This window comes from Theropithecus gelada, chromosome 3 (genome assembly GCF_003255815.1).
Source record: "Theropithecus gelada isolate Dixy chromosome 3, Tgel_1.0, whole genome shotgun sequence".
In the NCBI taxonomy this organism is placed as follows: Eukaryota; Metazoa; Chordata; class Mammalia; order Primates; family Cercopithecidae; genus Theropithecus; species Theropithecus gelada.
This window is the reverse complement of record NC_037670.1, coordinates 129,272,256-129,293,113: the sequence shown is the minus strand read 5'-3', so window position 1 is coordinate 129,293,113 and position 20,858 is coordinate 129,272,256. Positions and strand designations below refer to the sequence as shown.

The 20,858-nt window shown below is 45.2% G+C and overlaps 1 protein-coding gene and 1 long non-coding RNA gene across 2 annotated transcripts in view; both read right to left on the bottom strand.

Moving 5' to 3' along the window:
* The window catches only part of LOC112620310, a 21,337-nt gene extending 888 nt beyond the window's left edge, over window positions 1-20,449 (bottom strand). The window contains exon 1 of the long non-coding RNA XR_003118507.1: window positions 20,132-20,449. This is a non-coding gene — a long non-coding RNA (uncharacterized LOC112620310). The remainder of the gene's footprint in view (window positions 1-20,131) is intronic.
* On the bottom strand, window positions 18,556-19,166 carry LOC112620308 (40S ribosomal protein S10). The gene has a single exon (XM_025378693.1). The coding sequence runs from the start codon at window positions 19,136-19,138 to the stop codon at window positions 18,641-18,643; it is 498 nt and encodes a 165-aa protein (XP_025234478.1). The 5' UTR covers window positions 19,139-19,166; the 3' UTR covers window positions 18,556-18,640.
* Window positions 20,450-20,858: the final 409 nt, after the last annotated feature.

Below are 20,858 nucleotides of genomic sequence, written 5' to 3'. Positions count from 1 at the left end.
AAAAAAAAAAAAAAAAAAAAAGGTTCCTATTTCTTACACTAAGGATATACTATTCCAAAAAAAAAAAAAAATCTGCCTTGAAATTTAACTGGAGTGACAGGATGGTTGCACAGAAATGCTTATGATTTCAGAAAATCAGGCCATATGCCAAGGAGCAGTCCATGCAGTCCATGTGTCAGAGGCTCAGAGGTAAAAGTGCTCACCACCCTGGCCTGGGTTAGGCTTTGGGGCAAGGTAGAACTTGAAGGAAATGTTTTCAAAGAGCAAGCAATGTGCTTTCTGGCTAGTTTTCCTGTTTCAGTTGACTTTGGCCTTGCCTTGCTCCCTGCTTCCTCTTTTCTGCCTCCATACCATTTCTTGTGTAACTGCTTACAGGGAACTCCCATCCCTGTCTCTTAAGAACCAAGCAGACCCCTTTTTCTTTTCCTCTTTTATCAGCCTGACTCTTGTTTCAGAATACATGTCTCTGTATATTTCAAAGTAGTTTACAGTTTTCAGTAAGCATGACCATGTTGGCGTTACTTATTTCAGAATGTGAGCCCCTGTTGACTGGCAAGCATTATCCCATGTCCATGAGGACTCTCAACAATTGCTAAGTTATTTGTTAGGGGAGCTTCAAGGGCCAGCTTCCACTGTCTGAAGGAGCTTCAAGAAGCTGAATGTGGCAATGTCTGCTGTGCCTATCCAAAATCTATTTGATTAGTTCTATCCACACAGAGCAGAAATTTGAGATGATCCCTTCTGGGCCTGGAGAACCAGCCTGAGACTAAACCTCCCTGGAAGAAGGAGGTTTAGTCTTTGTGTGTGAGACAGAGTCTTGTTCTGTCACCCAGGCTGGAGTGTAGTGGTGTGATCTCAGCTCACAGCAACCTCTGCGTTCTGGATTCAAGCGATTCTCCTGCCTCAGTCTCTTGAGTAGCTGGGATTATAGGCACCCGCCACCATGCCCTGCTAATTTTTGTATTTTTAGTAGAGATGGGGTTTTGGCATGTTGGCCAGGTTGGTCTCGAACTCCTGACCTCAGGTGATCTGCCTGCCTCGGCCTCCCAAAGTGTTGGAATTACAGGCAAGAACCACCGTGCCTGGCTGGAAGAAGCATTTTTAAATTTTCATTATTTTATTTATTTATTTATTTTTATTTATTTTTTGAGATGGAGTCTCGCTCTGTCGCCCAGGCTGGAGTGCAGTGGCGTGATCTAGGCTCACTGCAAGCTCCACCTCCTGGGTTCATGCCATTCTCCTGCCTCAGCCTCCCCAGTAGCTGGGACTACAGGCGCCTGCCACCACTCCCAGCTAATTTTTCATATTTTTAGTAGAGACCGGGTTTCACTATGTTGGTCAGGCTGGTCTCAAACTCTTGACCTCGTGATCCGCCTGCCTCAGCCTCCCAAAGTGCTGGGATTACAGGTGTGAGCCACAACGCCCAGCCGCATGTGTCTTTATAGTAGAATGATTTATAATCCTTTGGGTATATACCCAGTAGTGGGATTGCTGGGTCAAATGGTATTTCTGGTTCTAGATCCTTGAGGAATCGCCACATGGTCTTTCACAATGGTTGAACTAATTTACACTCCCACCAACAGTGTAAAAGCGTTCCTATTTCTCCACATCCTTTTCAGCACCTGTTATTTCCTGACTTTTTAATGATCTCCATCCTAATTGGCGTGAGATGGTACCTCATTGTGGTTTTGATCTGCATTTCTCTGATGACCAGTGATGATGAGCTTTTTTTCAAATGTGCTCTGGAATTGTAGCAAACCCATATTTCTCCAAAGCTACACCGGCCATGAGCATACTTAGAAGTGTGAGTTCCCAGTACCCCTTATCTAGTTGAAGGCGTTGTGAGGGTTTCTCACAGGACTCTCTTTACTAAGTCACTACATTAAAGCCTCAGCTCCTACCCGGAAAGCGCCTGTCCCTGTATTACTGTCTCCTTTTGGTGAGGTCAGAGCTGCACTTATAATCTGTTCCAACGGCTAATCCTGGAGAAAGAGAAATACTGCTTATATTAGCAGGGCTCCCAGAGAAACAGAACCAAAAGGATGTGTGTATATATACATATAAAAATATTTATCTTAAGGAATTGGCTGATGTGATTGTGAAGGCTTGGCAAGTTCGAAATCTTACCAGGGAGGCCTCAGGAAAGCACTGCAGCTCAAGTCCAAAGGCAGTCTGCCAGTGAACCCTGAAGAACTGATGTTGCAGACAAAGTCCAAAGGCAGCCTGCTGCAGAAGTCCCTCTTCGGGTGTGGGTTGGGGAGTGGGTGCATGTCAGCCTTTTGTTCTATTCAGGCCTTCAATCAATTGGATGGGGCCAGAATAATGTTTAACCAAGTACCTGGGCATTGTGGCCCAGCCAAGTTAACAAATAAGATTTTATTTAAAATGTTTTTTTTGCCAAAGTCTCACTCTGTCACCCAGGCTGGAGTACAGTGGCGTGATCTCGGCTCACTGCAACCCCCACCTCCTGGGTTCAAGCGATTCTCCTGCCTTAGCCTCCCGAGTAGCTGGGACTACAGGCATGTGCCACCATGCCCGGCTAACTTTTGTATTTTTAGTAGAGACGGGGTTTCATCATGTTGGCTAGGCTGATCTCAAATTCCTGACCTCAAGTGATGCCCCTACCTCGGCCTCCCAAAGTACTGGGATTACAGGCGTGAGCCACCATGCCCGGCCAATATTTTATTTTATTTTATTTTATTTTATTTTTAATTTTATTTTTTGAGATGGAGTCTCACTTTGTTGCCCAGGCTGGAGTACGGTGGCACAATCTTGGCTCACTGCAACCTCCATCTCCCAGGCTCAAGCAATTCTTGTGCCTCAGCCTCCCTCAAGTTGACAGATAAAATTAACCATCACAGGGCCCTTGTTACTAAGTGACATGGGAGAAATGTCTTGTGTTCTGGTGCTCTTCAGCCTTACCCTGCCTCTGCCACAGTCACTTCATTACAGGTTCCCCCTGAGTCTCTCTTCTCCCAACTCTAGGGACCTGATATGGCTTCCCTTGGGGTCATGTATGAAATGGTAGGATGCAAGAGGGGCGCTAGGCTGGAAGTTAGCTAGAGGAATGCTGGCCTCAAAATCTGCTCTTCTTACTAATTTCCAGCCTGTATCTTTGGGCCAAGCCAGAGAACTCTCTTTTCCTTCAGGGTTACTTCCACCACGACTTTCCACCCACAGCTCGCAGAAGACGTTTTCCCAGGCTTCACCAACATCTTCTTCCTGGAGTCTAAGTTCCGCTAACCGCTGTCCTTCCAGCTGGCCAGCCCCAGCAGCCCCTAGCACACGTCCAAAGCCTCCTGAATCCACATGTGTGGTTGAGTTGAGCCATGGTGACATTAGTCATATTTTTTGTTGATTGAAAACAAGGGTAAGCTGTAACCAAGGCCTCACTGTGGTTTTCGACTTAACTGTTGCTCACTAACTATAACAAGAAGGCTATAAAAAGGACCAAAATAGAAACTGTGTATATAGTAAGAGTAGAATGCTGGGAGACCAGAGTCTTTCTCTTCAGTAATACAAAGTGGTTTGTCTCCTTCCGTGGAAAGAAGCCATGTACACATCCTCCTCAATGTCGCCTGAGTAATTCCTGACTTTTTTCTTTTAAATAACAGCTTTATTGAGATATAATTCACGTTCCATACAATTCATCCATTTAAAATGCACGATTCAATGGTTTTTACCATTTGGTTTCACAAAATTGTGCAACCATCAGCACAAACAACTTCAGAACATTTTAATCACCCCCAAAAGAAACCTCATCCCCAAAAGCTGTCGTTCCCATTTCCGCCCAAACTCCCCAGGCCCTAGCCAACCACTAATCTGCTTTCTGTCCTGTGGATTTACCTATTTTGGATATTTTATATAAGTGGAATCATACAATACATGGCTCTGGGTGCACCTGTAATCTCAACACGTTGGGATGCCAAGGTGGGAGGATCATTTGAGGTCAGAAGTTCAAGACCAGCCTGAGCAACATAGCAAGACCTCCCCCAAAATACATAGTTCTGATTGATTTTTATAAAGGTGAAATAAGTTTAGATTTTGTTATGATAGCAAGATAACCAAACCAAGCACTCACTTCCCAAGGACGCTGGTCACATTGCTCATCTTAATGGAATAAGCAAAAAAGCAGCTAAGCAGTAACAAAGAAATACTGGTTGCATGTAAATTTGACTTACAATCAAAGGAGGTCCTAAGAGGAGTGTGGCGGCCAAGGCATTTGGAATCACATGGAGAGCCTGTTGAATAGTTCAGTCTAGCAACCCAGGTGGCAAATTTTCTGGAGTCCAGTTGCATCTTTTAAGGTATGTTTCTTAGGGAATTCTCTTATACCTTGCAATTTTCTTCCAAAGGGAGATATGATAAGTATGAAATAGACATTTTGTTTGTTTCCATATCTTGGTTGATTAAGAGAAGGGTGTAGAATGTGTAAAATCAAACATGCACTTTAGGGGGATCACAACATCAGAGCCTGAACCAAGGACCAAGAGTCTAAATCTTGCTATCCTACAATATGGTGTACTTGGTAAATTATGAGCAAGAAAGTGCCAAAAATTAAACTAAGTGCCTTGAAATGGCAAGACAAGCTAGCTATTTAAAACAAAAAACTAATTGGCCAGCTTTCAAATTGCTTTTATCTGGATGCTGGGTTATGGTTTTGCTTTCTCAAAGTTTGAGAATTATAAAATGTGGCTTTAAAAGAAATGTAGGCCGGGCGCGGTGGCTCAAGCCTGTAATCCCAGCACTTTGGGAGGCCGAGGCGGGTGGATCACGAGGTCAGGAGATCAAGACCATCCTGGCTAACATGGTGAAACCCCGTCTCTACTAAAAATACAAAAAACTAGCCGGGCGTGGTGGTGGGCGCCTGTAGTCCCAGCTACTCGGAGGCTGAGGCAGGAGAATGGCGTGAACCTGGGAGGCGGAGCTTGCAGTGAGCCGAGATTGCGCCACTGCACTCCAGCCTGGGTGACACAGCGCGAGACTCCGTCTCAAAAAAAAAAAAAAAAAAAAAAGAAATGTAACATGGCTAGGCACGGTGGCTCATGCCTATAATCCCTGCACTTTGGGAGGCTGAGGTGGGGAAATCACTTGAGTCCTGGAGTGACAGGGAAACGTGGTGAAAACCCATTTCTACCAAAAATACAAAAATGCCAAAAGAAAGAAAAAATTAGCTGGGCATGGTGGTGTGCACCTGTAATCCCAGCTACTCAGGAGAATGCATTGGGAGAATCACCTGAGCCCAGGAAATCAAGGCTGCAGTGAACCATGATGGCACCACTGCACTCCAGCCAGGGCAACAGAGTAACACCCTGTCTCAAAAAAAAAAAGGTAACATAAGAACTGAAGGATCCTTTGGTGAGTATATGAGGACCTGCATGTCTGACAAAGCTCACTACAGGCCAGCCCATTGGAAAAAGGTACTGCCGATAAGCAAACTTGAGCTTGAGGAGAATGACTGAGTTTATGTAATAGCAATGACTGAAGTGAGAGAGAAAAGGGAGGAAAAGGGTGGAGAATGTCCCTGAGAGTGGCTTGTTCCAAGCCACTGCTTGAAAGTTATATCCTCTCTCAATAAAGTACTCCAATTAGAGTCCCGTGAGAAAATGCCATATTACTTTCTGGGATAGCCGCATGCTTGGTCAAAGAGGAATGAAGAAAACAAATCCTTCGGTTTATCTAGTCAATTAAACTAGTAGGGCTGCTGGGTGCAGTGGTACATGCCTGTAATCCTAGTGCACTGGGAGGCTGAGGCAGGAGGATTACTTGAGCCCAGGAGTTCCAGGATACAGTAAGCTAAGATCGTCCACTGCACTGCCTGGGTGACAGGTGAGAATTTGTCTCTAGAAAAAATAAAAATAAAAATTGGCTGGATGTGGTGGCTTATGCCTGTAATCCCAGCATTTTGGGATGCCAAGGTGGGTGGATCACTTGAGGTCAGGAGTTCAAGACCAGCCTGGCCAACATGGTGAAACCCTATCTCTACTAAAAATACAAAAATTAGCCGGCTTTGGTGGTGTGTACCTGTAATCCCAGCTACTTGGGAGGCTGAGGCACGAGAATCGCTTGAACCCAGGAGGCAGAGGTTGCAATGAGCCGAGATCGCACCATTGCACTCTAGCCTGGATGAGACAGAGTGAGACTCCATCTCAAAAGAAAAAATAAATAAATAAAATAACAATAAATAAGCAGATGAATATAGATTCTAATAGAGGAAAAAATTAGATCATGGTAATCACTGTACATACCACCTTACACTGTTTTATAATCTCTCACTTGTGATAGCCTTATCTCCTCATCTGCATTTCAATTTTTTTTTTTTTTTTTTTGAGACAGAGTCTCATTCTGTTGCCCAGGCTGGAGTACAGTGGAGGGATCTCAGCTCATTGCAACCTCCCCATCCTGGGTTCAAGTGATTCTCCTGCCTCAGCCTCCCAAGTGGCTAGGATTACAGGCACTTGCCACCATGCCTGGCTAATTTTTGTATTTTTTTTGTAGAAACGGGGTTTCACCATATTGGCCAAGCTGGTCTTGAACTCCTGATCTCAAGTGATCCACCTGCCTTGGCCCCCCAAAATGCTGGGATTGCAGGTGTGATAGCCACTGTGCCTGGCCTGCATCTGCATTTTAATCTGGAAGATATGATTGTACATTTTTCTTTCCTGCTATTCCCCATGGCACCTAGAATACAGGGTCAGAGGGCACTCACCCACTGCTGGCTGGTAGGTTGAAGCAAGGAAGCTACACAGAGCAGCGAATAGGAAGGCAGAGAACAGACAAGGGGCAAAAAGAAAATTTCCAACAAATTTCAAAACCAACTTGCAGCTTATCAATACTTGATTGTAGCACCTTGATATCTATTCTTAGGCCCAGAAACTTTTTAGAAATTAATACCATGAAAGTGTTACACATTTTCATGAACTAAAGCAATGTCACAGTTTTATAGGGAGTTTATATTCTAAGAAACCATTTGTGTAATTCTTTGAACATCTAGAAATTTTCTTTTTATTGGGTGGATGCAAAGGTGTTAAATGAGGTTGAATATATTGACCAGAAAAGGAAATATTTCAGTCCTTTGTTGAAGAAGAATTTTCTCATACTGGAAAGAAAAAAAAAAAAGAAGAAACTTCAAAAACTTCATGATGCTTTCTGAAGTACTTCAGCCAAAGAATATAATGCAGGTATCAAGTTGGATTAGCTCAGATGACTACAAAATGGTGAGTACATTCAGATATGGGAGATTATGATAAATAGAGGGATGAGTATCTGCCCAAAAGAGAAGGTGGATGCTGGGGCCCAGAGTGAGGAGGCTTTGAACCACAAAAGCAAAAGAAATACAAGATAAACCCAAAATCAAAATTGGAAAGTGGAAATTAGAGGATCTTGTGAAATATTTGATTATTTGAAGTCCCTCCCCTCCCTGCTGCAATGTCCTGGCCAGCAATTACTCAATGACTCTCATCTTGAGATGCTCAAGAGAATAACAAGGGACTGGGCACAGTGGCATGTGCCTGTAGTCCCAGCTACTTGGGAGTTGGTGGGAGGATGGCTCCAGCCCAGGAGTTAGAGGCTGTAGTGCACTGAATAGCCACTGCACTCCAGTCTGGACAACAGAGCAGGAGTGTTATGTTGAAACTGGAAAAAAAAAAAAAAAAGTGCCTGGGCTCGGTGGCTCACACCTGTAATCCCAGCACTTTGGGAGGCTGCCACAGGCAAAATTCAAGACCAACCAGGGCAACATAGTGAGACCTCGTCTCTACAAAAAATACAAAAATTAGCCAGGTGTGGTAGTCCCAGCTACTAGGGTGGCCGAGGTTGGAGGATCACCTGAGCCCGAAAGGTCAAGGCTGCAGTGAGCCATGATTGTGCCACTGCACTCCAACCTGGGTGATGGGGTGAGATCCTGCCAAAAAAAAAAAAAAAAGAGAGAGAGAGAGAGAATGACCAGGGAACTATTTAAAAAGTCAGCTGTCAGATGCCAGGGCTCAGCTCAAACCTACTGAATCTGGGACACATTTTCTAGTATTGACATTTTTTAAACAGCTCACCAGATGGGGTGGCATGGTGGCTCGTGCTTGTAATCCCACCACTTTGGGAGGCCAAGGTGGGTGGATCACCTGAGGTCAGGAGTTCAAGACCAGCCTGGCCAACATGGTGAAACCCCGTCTCTACTAAAAACACAAAAATTAGCCAGGTGTGATGGCAGGCACCTGTAATCCCAGCTACTTGGGAGGCTGAAGCAGAAGAATCGCTTGAACCCGGGAGGCAGAGGTTGCAGTGAGCCGAGATTATGCCGTTGTACTCCAGTCTGGGTGACAAGAGCGAGACTCTGTCTCAAAAAAAGAAAAAAAAAAAAGCACACCAAGTGATTCTGATGCAGTTGGGGGTCTCTGGATCATTGCCTTCAGTAATGCTAAAGTAGACCATTGTTATGGACTGAATCGTGTCCCCCTAAAATCCATATGTTGAATCCCTAACCCCAATGTGACTGTATTTGGAAATGGAGCCTTTGGGAGATAATTTGGTTTTAATGAGGTCATGGTGGGGGAGTCGTGGTATTGGAATTAGTCCCCTTATAAGAGGAAGAGAGATCAGTGCTCTTAGTGGAGAGAGCTCCACTAAGAGAGAATACAGCAAGAAGGTGGTGTCTGCAAGCCAGAAAGAGACTCCATACCCAGAACCAAATCACTGGGCTCTTTGATCTTGGACTTCCCAGCCTCCAGAACTGTAAGAAATAAATGTCTGTTGTTTAAGCCACCCAGTCTACGGTATTTTGTTATGAAAGTCCAAGTTGATGAATACAACCAGCCATTAGGTAGATACATAAAGTCGGCTGGGGGCGGTGGCTCACGACTGTAATCCCAGCACTTTGGGAGGCCAAGGTGGGCAGATCACCTGAGGTCAGGAGTTCGAGACCAGCCTCAACATGGAGAAACCCCGTCTCTACTAAAAATACAAAATTAGCCAGGTGTGGTGGTGCATGCCTATAATCCCAGCTACTCAGGAGGCTGAGGCAGGAGAATTGTTTGAACCTGGGAGGTGGAGGTTGCAGTGAGCCAAGATCGTGCCATTGCACCACTCCAGCCTGGGCAACAAAAGTGAAACTCCGTCTCAAAAAAAAAAAAAAAAGAGTCATCCCCACTCTATAATGCCCGGGAAAGCAGCAGCCATCACAACACAGAGTTTTTCAAGTAGCTTAAGGTCATATTCTGTACACAAGTTCAAACTATATCATGCTAGCCTCTGGGAGGCTCAGGTGTAGATACTGAGGAGAGTGTCTAAGTCATTGTTGGGTAGGAATGGATTTTGCAAAAATAAACTCTTCATTGAAACTTTGTCCTAGGCAGACTCCCTATTTCTTTTTGTGGCACTTAACATCTTTTTCTCCTTATGATTCATCTGTGTACACGCTTTCTTCACCACTGACCATGGGCTTCAAGAAGGCAGCACCATGACTGATCCATTTCTGTAGCCTGGGAATTTAACATTAAGCACTCTTTTTTTTGAGACGGAGTCTTGCTCTGTCACCCAAGCTGGGGTGCTGTGGTGCGATCTTGGCTCACTGTAACCTCCGACTTTCTGGTTCAAGTCATTCACCTGCCTCAGCCTCCCAAGTAGCTGGGATTACAGGCATGTGCCACCACACCCAGATAATTTTTGTATTTTTAGTAGAGACGGGGTTTCACTGTGTTGGCCAGGATGGTCTCGAACTCCTGATCTCGTCATCTGCCTGCCTTGGCCTCCCAAAGCGCTGGGATTACAGGCGTGAGCCACTGCGTCTGGCCTACACTAAGCACTCTTAAAGAGATAGGGACTCTTAAAAAACAAAACAAAACAAAAAAATGTAACCACAATAACATTCTCAAACCTAAAAAAATAAACCATAAATATGAACAGACATCCAGTCAGTATTCAAATTTTCCCAACTGTCTCATGAAGAGTATTTTTGTTTTTGTTTTCTGAATCAGGATCCAAATAAAGCCCACACGCTGAATTTGCATTTGTATGATATGGCTCTCATCTCTTTAACCTAAAAATTCCCTTTCTTTTTCCATCTTGCAACCTTGTTGTTGTTATAAAAGCCAGATCATTTGTCCTGTAGAGATTTCCACATTTTAGATTTTTTTGATTTTCTTCTGACTTTTCTGTGGTATCAGATTCCCTTAACATGTTCCCAAATAAGGTCCTTTTTTGGGAGGGAGCAAAAGAGTTGCTGCACTGCTTACCATTGTTGCATAACAAATTATCCAAAAACTCAGTAGCTTAAGCAACTTTTAAATTTTGCTCATAATTTTATGGGTCAGGAATTTGGGAAGGGAATCCGGGACACTTCATGGTGTCTGGGACCTTAGTTGGGGCTAAAACTCAAACTGTACACACACTAATGTCAATATTACAACTACAACATAGAAGGCAGTTTCAGATTTCTTTGACGTTTGTGACAGGCTGAACTGTGTCTCCTCCCTGCCCTTGCTGCCCCCTGCCAAATTAATACATTGAAGTATCTCAGAATGGGACTGTATTTGGAGATAGGATCTTCAAAGAGGTAATGAAGGTTAAATGAGTTCTCTATGGTAGGCTCTAATTCAATATGACTACTGTCTTTTTCTTTTTTTTTTTTTTTGAGATGGAGTCTTGCTCTGTTGCCCATTTCAACCTCCACCTCCTGGGTTCAAGCAATTCTCCTGCCTCAGCCTCCTGAGTATCTGGGACTACAGATACGCACCACCATGCCTGGCTAATGTTTGTATTTTTAGTAGAGACAGGGTTTCACCATGTTGGGCAGGATGATCTCAGTCTCTTGAACTTGTGATCCACCCACCTCGCCCTCCCAAAGTGCTGGGATTCCAGGTGTGAGCTGACTAGTGTCTTTATAAGAGATGAGGATACAGACATGCACAGAGGGAAGACCATATGAAGACACAGGGAGAAGGCAGTCATCTACATACTGAGGAGATGGGTATCAGAAGAAACCAATACTGCCCACAGCTTGACCTTGGACACCTAACCTCTGGAACCGTGCAGAAGCCAATTTCTGTTGTTTCAGCCACCAAGTGTGTGGTGCTTCTTATGGCAGCCCCAGCAAACTAATATACTGTTTCTATTCATCTTTAGGCTATATTACAGTAGAGATAGTCAGCTTACTGTATTTTAAAGTTACTTAAAATAATTCCTCTCTATAAAATTAAATCACTAATTCAATACACAGTTACATTTATTTGTTTCAATTGCATTCAGTTTTTAGGAATTTATTTTTTGCCCCTATCTTTATTACAATTTATTTTTATTTTTATTTTTATTTGAGACAGGGTCTCACTCTGTTGCCCAGGCTGGAGTGCAATGGAGCCACCTCTGCAACCTCTGCCTCCTGGTCTCACTTCAGCTTCCCAAGTAGCTGGGAGTACAGGCGCCTGCCACTATACCCAGTTAAATTTTTTATCTTTTGTAGAGACGGAGTTTCACCATCTTGCCCAGGCTGGTCTTGAGCTCCCGGGCTCAAGCAATCCACCCGCCTCGGCCGCCCAAAGTATTGAGATTATAGGCGTGAGCCACTGTGCCCGGTCCATCTTTATTAAATTTTGCTTTATAATTATGTAAAACATATCCAGCCAGGCACAGTGGCTCTTGCCTGTAATCCCAGCACTTTGGGAGGCCGAGGCGGGTGGATCATGAGGTCAGGAAATTGAGACCATCCTGCCTAACATGGTGAAACCCCGTCTCTACTAAAAATACAAAAAATTAGCCAGGCGTGGTGGCACGCGCCTGTAGTCCCAGCTACTCGGGAGGCTGAGGCAGGAGAATTGGTTGAACCGGGGAGGCAGAGGTTGCAGTGAGCTGAAATTGTGCCAATGTACTCCAGCCTGGGTGACAGAGCAAGACTCTCAAAAAACAAACAAACAAACATATCCATGGTTCCAATGTTAAACCTACAAAATGAGGCACATTCAGGGAAGACAAGTCTAGCTTCCATTTTTCTCCCTTCTACTCTCTTCCCCCATCTCCTAGATAACTATTTTTACTGGGGTTTGACTTATAACCACTTTTTAAATATATATTTATTCATTTTTTGAGACAGAGTCTCACTCTGTCACCCACCATGATCTCAGCTCACTGCAACCTCCACCTCCCAGGTTCGAGAGATTCTCGTGCCTCAGCCTCCCAAGTAGCTGGGATTACAAGTGCCCAACACCAAGCCTGGCTAATTTTTGTATTTTTAGTAGAGATGGGGTCTTGCCATGTTGGCCAGGCTGGTCTTGAACCCCTGACATCAGGTGATCCACCCACCTCAGGCTCCCAAAGTGCTGGGATTACAGGCATGAGCTACCATGCCTGGCCTCCAGTTTTTTAAAAAAGGTATATACATATACGTAGTTGTATTTCTCCTTCTTAGATAGCATACTCTATACACCATTCTGCACTTTGGTTTTTTCACTTAATATACACCATAGGTCATATTAATACACGGAACTACTCATTCCTTTTTAAGCTGCACAATATACCTTGTGTAGATGTCCTCTATGTCCTCTATAGGTGGACATTTGCATTTTTTCTAATCTTTTGCTATTACATAAAGTGTGCATGTAGTGTTCTTGCATGTCTGAGACTTTAGGATGAAATCTGATTAATCTGCCAGGGTCTACATCTATCCCTGTCTCAAAGTCGGCTATTTCTATAACTTATCCTGATTGTTAAGGTATTACATTTTTCATTTTTCCTTATCTCACTTTGCAGGAGAAATAGAGTATGAATAACTCGAGCTCCCATATTCAAAATAACAGGCATCGAGGGGCTTTTGAAGAAAAAAAAAAAAAGCAACAATCGACATTTCTATGGGTTACTATTCAGCAACCTGTGGTCCACCTCCAACCTCCACCAAGAAGGCCAGTCAATGATTATACAAATACCTCTAGTTTCGTATTCCATAGATTTGCCCTACCTAGATCTACAAAAGAAGTGAGACTACAGCGCCTTAGGTAGCATCTTACCATTGCTGTGAGTTGAGGCACCTGCTCCATTCACTTACCTATTCAACAAATATTTTATAAATGTGTACTATGTACCACATGTTGTGCCAGGTGCTGAAGACGAAGCAGTGGGTGAGACAAAACCAGTATCCATCCTCCTGGAGCTTAGACAGTGGCTCTTAGCTTCTGTGATTGGCTGAAGCCGCCATTTTTGTTCAACACATGAAAGAGCACTTAGATATTCTTTCCCAAAGACCTCACAGCCTCAAAAATACCAAAATACCACCATCTTCCCAAGGTGAACACTAGACTGTGAGTTTCTCCTCATTTTATGGAAAGTGATGGGAAAAGGCCCAGATGATTTTGCAATACTCCTGGTGCTTCATTCTCAGGGCAAAACTGGGCATAAAACCTAGGTATCTAGATTGTGTCTCCAAAGGAAGCAATTGCTCTAATTCTGATAACCAGCCTTTCCTTTACATGCCTTTTTTTTTTTTTTTCCTGAGACAGGGTCTTGCTCTGTCGCCCAGGCTGGAGTGCAGTGGCATGATCTCGGCTCACTGCAAGCTCCCCCTCCTGGGTTTAAGCGATTCTCATGCCTCACCCTCCAGAGTAGCTGGAATTACAGGTACACACCACCATACCCAGCTAATTTTTGTATTTTTGGTAGAGACAGGGTTTCATCATGTTTGCCAGCCTGGCTTCAAACTCCTGGCCTCAAGCAATCCACTCACCTTGGTCTCCCGAAGTGCTGGGATTACAAGCGTAAGCCTCCGTGCCCAGCCAACATGCCTCTTCCCAATAAATCATGTTTCATGATTGTAAATTTTGCATTTATTTTGTGCTGGACTCCCAAGTTCTTTTACAACAAACAATAGTCACCTTTTATTAAATATTAACTAGGTTCCACTAAGGCATCCAGGCTAAGCCCTTTACACTAAATCATGTAGTCTTCCCAATTATAAGTACCATCATGATAGCCATTGTATAGAGGAGAACACTGAGGCTTAGAGAGGGTCAGTAAAATTCCTGAGGTCACACATCTAATAAGAGCAGACATGATTAGAGAAGTCACATCAATGGAGGTACAGAAGTCTCTGGCATGGTGAATAAGCTATAGCTCAAGTATTAATAGTAATCACTAACTTCTTTTTCTTTTTTCTTTTTTTTTGAGACAGAGTCTCTGTTGCCCAGGTTGGAGTGCAGTGGCACAATCTCGGCTCACTGCAACCTCCACCCCCCAGGTTCAAGTGATTCTCCTGCCTCAGCCTCCAGAGAAACTGGGATTACAGTGCCCACCACCATGCCTAGCTAATTTTTGTATTTTTAGTAGAGATGGGATTTTGCTATGTTGGTCAGGCTGGTCTCAAACTTCTGACCTCAGGTGATCCTCCCACATTGGCCTCCCAAAGTACTGGCATTACAGGCGTGAGCCATTGTGCCCAGCCCGTAATCACTAACTTCTATTGAGCATTTACTATTGTGCCAGGTACTAAGTGCTTTACATGTATTTATTAGAAGGGAAAAAGGTTCTTCCTCATCCCTTATGTTTCCTTCCATGTGGAAGAAACTTCTCTGGCATGAGATTTCTGACCTGTCTCCCTGCTCTTTGACTCACTCCTGCCCAGGAGGACGGTGGTGGTGGCAAAGAGGGTGGTACAGGAAGAGGAGCAACTTCTCAATGGTGAGCCTGGGGAGGAACTGGAGATGCATAGCTCAGCCCATCTCTGTCCTCTTGGCAGCCATCCTCCTCCAGAGCATGCTTTGGGCTCTGCTCTTTCCAGGCTCCACTGTTTACAGGGACAGTTTCCAACTGGGAGGCATGCCTGAGCCTGCGTGGGTACCCTGCCTAATTCTGGTATTCACTCACCCACAAATGTAAACTACGGACTCCTATATAAAATGTATCAGTGATAAAGTTGATATTTTGATCCCATTTGCTTTTTTTTTTTTTTTTTGTGATGGAGTCTTGCTCTGTCACCCAGGCTGGAGTGCAGTGGGGCGATCTCGGTTCACTGCAAGCTCTGCTTCCTGGGTTTAAGCGATTCTACTGCCTCAGCCTTCCAAGTAGCTGGGATTACAGGTGTGCACCACCACATCCAGCTAATTTTTGTATTTTCAGTAGAGACAGGGTTTCTCCATGTTGTCCAGGCTGGTCTTGAATTCCTGACCTCAAGTGATCTGCCTGCCTTGGCCTCCCAAAGTGCTGGGATTACAGGAGTGAGCCACTGCTCCCGGCCAATCCCATTTGTTTTTATTACTCCTTGCCCAGCTCTTAATTACTCAGAACTTGGGAAGGGAAGAGAGGTTTCCTCTATTATGTTCTCTTGGATCTCCAAACTATTAACTCATTTCATCCTAACAAAAATTCCGTTAGAGGACAGGGAGCAATGGCTCATGCCTGTATTCCTAGCACTTTGAGAGGTGTCGTTCGGAGGATCTCTTGAGGCCAGGAATTCGAGACCATTCTGGGGAACATAGTGAGACCCTGTCTCTACTAAAAATACAGAAAATTAGAAAAAAGAATTCCATTAGAAAAGTACTCTTATTATCCTCTCAGCTGAGGAAACTGAGCATTTGGCCTTTTGGTTGAAATACAAATATTTGCTCTCAGTCCAGGATCAGATGAAATTAAAGTATATAAGAGTGTTTGCAAACTGTTAAAGCTATGTATACAGAAGGCAATGAGGGTGGTGGTTCTGGCTTTGACAGCCACTGGCAGTAGGACTCTGAGCAAGTGCTTTCCGGACTTTAGTTCCTTTATCAGGAAAGCGAGGGGTCAGACAGGCTGATCTGTGCAGATCTTTCCTGTTCTAACGCCTGTGACCACGAATCAGTGATGACTAGCCATTGACTGTTTTCTCCTGGCTTCCTCTGCGTCATTGAGGACTTTTGGATGCTGACTTTTCCCGACTGAGCTAGGCCCAGTCCCTGGGGAACACACGCCACCTGAAACTCCCCCTCGTTGAATGGGCTGGGCTCAGTCATCTGAGGTTTGCTGCTTGGTTGCCTTTGGTTGCTGCAGCAACATAACACACGCCCACACTTCCGTTTCTGAGAGTGCCATGAAGGCTGATCTCCTCCTGTCGGTCGGCCACAGGGGCTCCCCCAGGCCCTGCCGCCGGCTCGCAGTATTTCCTGGCTTCTTCACAAGGCCACACGAGGGGAGGGGAAAAGAAACCCACTAGTCATTCCCGGGGAGTTGTGGGAGTTGAATACTTTCACAGAAAAAAAAAAAAGCAGCACATCTCCATCAGGTCAGCATTAAGGGTCTAAAATCTCAAGAGATTCAGACTCAATATTAAGAGACTGATTTGGCCAGGTGCAGTGGCTCATACCTGTAATCCCAACACTTTGGGAGGCTGAGGTGGGCAGATCACCTGAGGTCAGGAGTTTGAGACCAGCCTGGGCAACATGGTGAAACACCGTCTCTGCTAAAATTAGTCGGGTGTGGTGGCAGGCACCTGTGATCCCAGCTACTTGGGAGGCTGAGGCAGAAGAATCGCTAGAACCTGGGAGGTGGAGGTTACAGTGAGCCAAGATTGTGCCACTGTACTCCAGCCTGGGTGACAGAGTGAGACTCTGTCTCAAAAAAAAAGAGAGACCGATTTAGAACAGTGTTTGTGAACAGGATTTCTGCTTGCTGACACTGTTGGAAGAGCCTGTGTTTTTGAAATGATTGACATCATGAAATCTAGTTTGGTCACCAGGATATGGGGTTGACAAAGACCTTGTGGCAGGCCTTTACTATAAGTTTCATCTAATTCTGAAATTCAGTGGTTTCACACCGGAAGCGAGCAAAATAACAAAGAACAGAAAGTGGAAAAAACATTCTGCCCTAGTGGAAACTATCTTTTGCCCACCTGCATTCCTGCAAAATAGCAGTCAAATTAGCCCAGATACCTACCTTCCAGGGGGTCCCCAGATGGTGTATCTCCCAAAGGGATTTTGTTGATGAGTTTGATGCCCCAGTTATTCAGAAGAGAGTTCTAAAGGCATTGTTAGGGGAACCTGAGGTTGTTTCTCTCTGCCTCCATAACAAAATAGCTCACTCTTTTGCACACCTTAATAAAGAAACTACACTGGGATCAGGAAATAAGGGCAGAGCCAGGGCAAATTCTGAACCAATGCAAGAAAACCTTTAAATGCAATTGCCAGGATAGCTCTCCTATTGAGAGGAACAGGATGTGTGCTGGCTTTAGCCAAGAGGAATGGGCAAGATAAGATGAGCACAGGTTTTGAACACGCAAAAGGGTGAGGCGACCAGAGGGAAAAGGCGAGCAGCCAGAATAAGAGGACTCCTCTGTCCTTCTGACCCTTGCCCTCACAGGACCTGCTCCCACCAGCAACCAGCTGACACTTCCTCACTTAGGTGGGGGACTGAGGCTGTGGCCCTTGATGGCATTGTTCCCAGAATGGAAAATGTGGGTGTTGGCAACCATATCAAAGGCCTCTGATTGTTTAGAAACCTTTACGGCTCTGATCACCAGACCGCAAAGCCCAAGGGCCGTTCAAGGCCTGTGGAAACTTTGGAACAATAGACTTGGCCCCCTGCCTATCTGTTTTGGTGGCTTTCTGAAAGAGGTAGACAGAATCTCCAGCTACTCTATGCTCCAGCCCAATCATCAACCTATCAATCTTCTTCAAGCCATTTCTCACAAGCCAGCACTGGTTAGAGATCGGAGCTGAGATGAGTGCACTCTGCTCTTTAGAAACTGAGACTAGATTGAGATGAAGGAGGTACCGGATCAGCGTACAAAGTCCAATGGGTGCCAAAAACTCAGTAACCATGATAAACAAAAAAGGCAATCATTTAAAAAATAAAATTAATACAAAATTATCCATGATGAACAAAATATCAAAAATTTTAAAAGAACTGCACTAAAGTATGTATCTTGTTTACTGAGTTTTTTAGCAGTCCCTTAAATTTTGCACCCATGGGCCCAGCATGGTGGCTCACACCTGTAATCCCAGCACTTTGGGAGGCCGAGGTGGGTGGATCACCTGAGGTCAGGAGTTCAGGACCAGCCTGGCCAACACGGTGAAACCTGTCTCTGCTAAAAATACAAATATCAGCCGGCTATGGTGGCACGCACCTGTAATCCCAGCTACTCGGGAGGCTGAGGCAGGAGAATCGGCTTGAACCTGGGAGGCAGAGGTTGCAGTGAGCTGAGATGGCGCCACTGCACTCCAGCCTGGGCGACAGAGTGAGACTCCATCTCAAAAAAAAAAAAAAAAAAAAAAAATTTTGCACCCACGTTGAATGCCTCCTATGCCTCACTCTAGTCCCTACTCTGCTGTGAAACGGTGTGCTGTTGACAGGCACTCGGAAATATGAAACATGGAATTGCCCATTTTGATTATCAGGAGGTAAGGGTCCTCCAGCATGTGTGGAATGTGTTGCCCAGATAACCCAGGCCATGTTGCTTTTTTGTCTTTCTTTTTTAGAGACAGTGTATCACTCTGTTGCCCAGGCTGTAGTGCAGTGGGACAGTCATAGCTTGCTGCATTACTTCAACTCAAACAATCCTGCTGCCTCAGCCTTCTAAATAGCTGGGACTACAGGTGCAAGCCACCAGGTAATTTTCTTTTTTTTTTTTTTTTTTTTTTTTTTTTTTTTTTTTTAAGGTTTTTTGGCTGTAAGTTTATTCAATGCAAAATAATCCTCTTCAATTTTACTGAGGTGGCTGACCACGTCCACGACCAAATCCGCCTCTAAACTGGAATTCGGTTGCTGACCCAGCCCCAGCCTCGGCTTTCTTGTCAGCACCAGGTGGCACAGCACTCCGTCTGTAGGTATCTCTGTCAGCTTCCCCTCTTGTGAGTCTCGCAGGTCGCTCACCCTCCAGACCTTTAGGCCGAGGCCTGCCAGTCTCTGGACGGCTACGGCGTAGGGTGGCAGGCACAATCTCCGGGGGCAGATGAAGGTAATCACGGAGATACTGGATACCCTCATTGGTAAGGTACCAGTAGAAATGTCTCCAGGCAAACTGTTCCTTCACGTAGCCTCGGGACTTGAGAGACTGCATGGCCTTCATGACATGAAGGTTGGGTACATTCTTGTCTGCCAGCTCCGGGTGCTTAGGCATGTGGACATCCTTCTTGGCCACCATGACTCCCTCCTTAAAAAGGAGTTCGTAAATGGCAATCCGGTTCTTCTTAGGCATCAACATCTCGGCGGCTGCAGGGTCCGGGGCCGGGGCTCGCCACCAGGTAATTTTCTAATTTTTTTTTTTTTTTTTTTTTTAGATGGAATCTCACTCTGTCACTTAGGCTGGAGTGCAGTGGCATGGTCTCGGCTCACTGCAACCTCCACTCCTGGGATCAAGTGATTCTCCTGCCTCAGCCTCCTGAGTAGCTGGGATGACAGGCATGCGCCACCATACCTGGCTACTTTTATATTTTTAGTAGAGATGGGGTTTCTCCATGTTGGTCAGGCTGGTCTCGAACTCTTGACCTCAGGTGATCTGCCCGCCTCGGCCTCCCAAAGTGCTGAGATAACAGGTGTAAGCCACCACTCCTGGCCTCTAATTTTTTATAGAGATGGGGTCTCACTATGTTCTCCAGGCTGGTCTCAAACTCTTGGCCTTAAGTGATCCTCCTATCTTGGCTTCCCAAAGGGTTGGGGTTACAGGCATGAGGCACTGTGCCTGGCCACATGTTTCTTAAGACCTAGGTGTTGAAGTTATAGGCTCCAGATACCTAACAATTATGCCAGGGAATACAACTGGAAAGCTGCCTAGAAGAGCTGCAGTCCAGGCTACCCGAACCTTCCACAGGCGGCTGGCGCAAGCATCTGGGGGAGGCGGTTGTCTGCTTGGTATCATCTGAAAAGGACTGGAAAGGTTCCTTTCTCTAGGGTCTCTTCTAGGCATGCCATCGGTAGAGTTGTCAATCCTTTGGCTCTTGTAATCGTCTTGGTTTTAAAGAAACTTCCATTAAAATAACATAACTATCTCTGTGGTTATTATTGGCAGAGATCTTAGCAGAGTCTTACTTATTCATTCATTCAACAAACATTGAGCACCACATACCAGGAATGCCCAGTCTAATGAGAGTGGCAAGGTGGAGGTCAGGGCAGGATGGCAGAAGGACTCATTCGACTCTGATCTCCTTCCGCCTGGGACTGCAACTGAGGAAGAGCAAGATTCAGAGCAGGTGCCTACCTGGGATCACAAGAAAGAGGTGCAGGAAGAGACAGGGAGAGCCCTCAAAACACTTCTCACTCCTTTCAGATGTGCCTGGGCTATGCAGGGCTAGAGGAAGCAGCCAGCCATGGGCTTTGATTCATGGAGGTCTTGTTGTACAGCTCTGGGGGTGGGGCGCCATTCTCACAGAATACAATGTACCACTCAGGCATTGCACAGGATTGGGAAAGTTCTGTCTTGGGGAAGTGAAGACTATCAGTAAGGTGGCAGGGGAGGGGAGCTTTCCCCTGAGGATATGCAGCTGTGCACCTGGGGGTTCTGTGGGTGGGATCCTGCCCCTAGAGGGTTGGGGAGAGGGGCCCAGATGGACCCCAACTCTTTGCTCTCTGCCGACATGAAGGGAGTTTGTTAGCCTTTGTGGCCCTGGCCCAGATCCAGGCTTTCCGGTGGCAGAGGGGCTGTGACCCTAATGAGGCAGCCTCCTTGGGAGAGATTAGCCATTCTGTTCACTCTCCCTTTGATGCTTTCCAGGGGAGCTGGCCTGAGAGCTAATCATTGATTCAGCAGCTTGAGAAATGAAAGAGAGAGGTGAGGCCAGGAATGTTTCTGGATCCTCTGAAAACACTCTGTCTTTTAAAACAATTAACAAACATGTATGTAGAATTTTTATGTACATTAGCCTATTTCTTTTTCATTACAACACTTGTTAGGAGAGGCTCTATTATTCTCGAGGTAATTAAGTACC

What these genes read in the sequence shown, in the direction of transcription:
- LOC112620308 (XM_025378693.1), bottom strand. Translation starts at nt 19,138, where the DNA reads ATGTTGATGCCTAAGAAGAACCGGATTGCCATTTACGAACTCCTTTTT.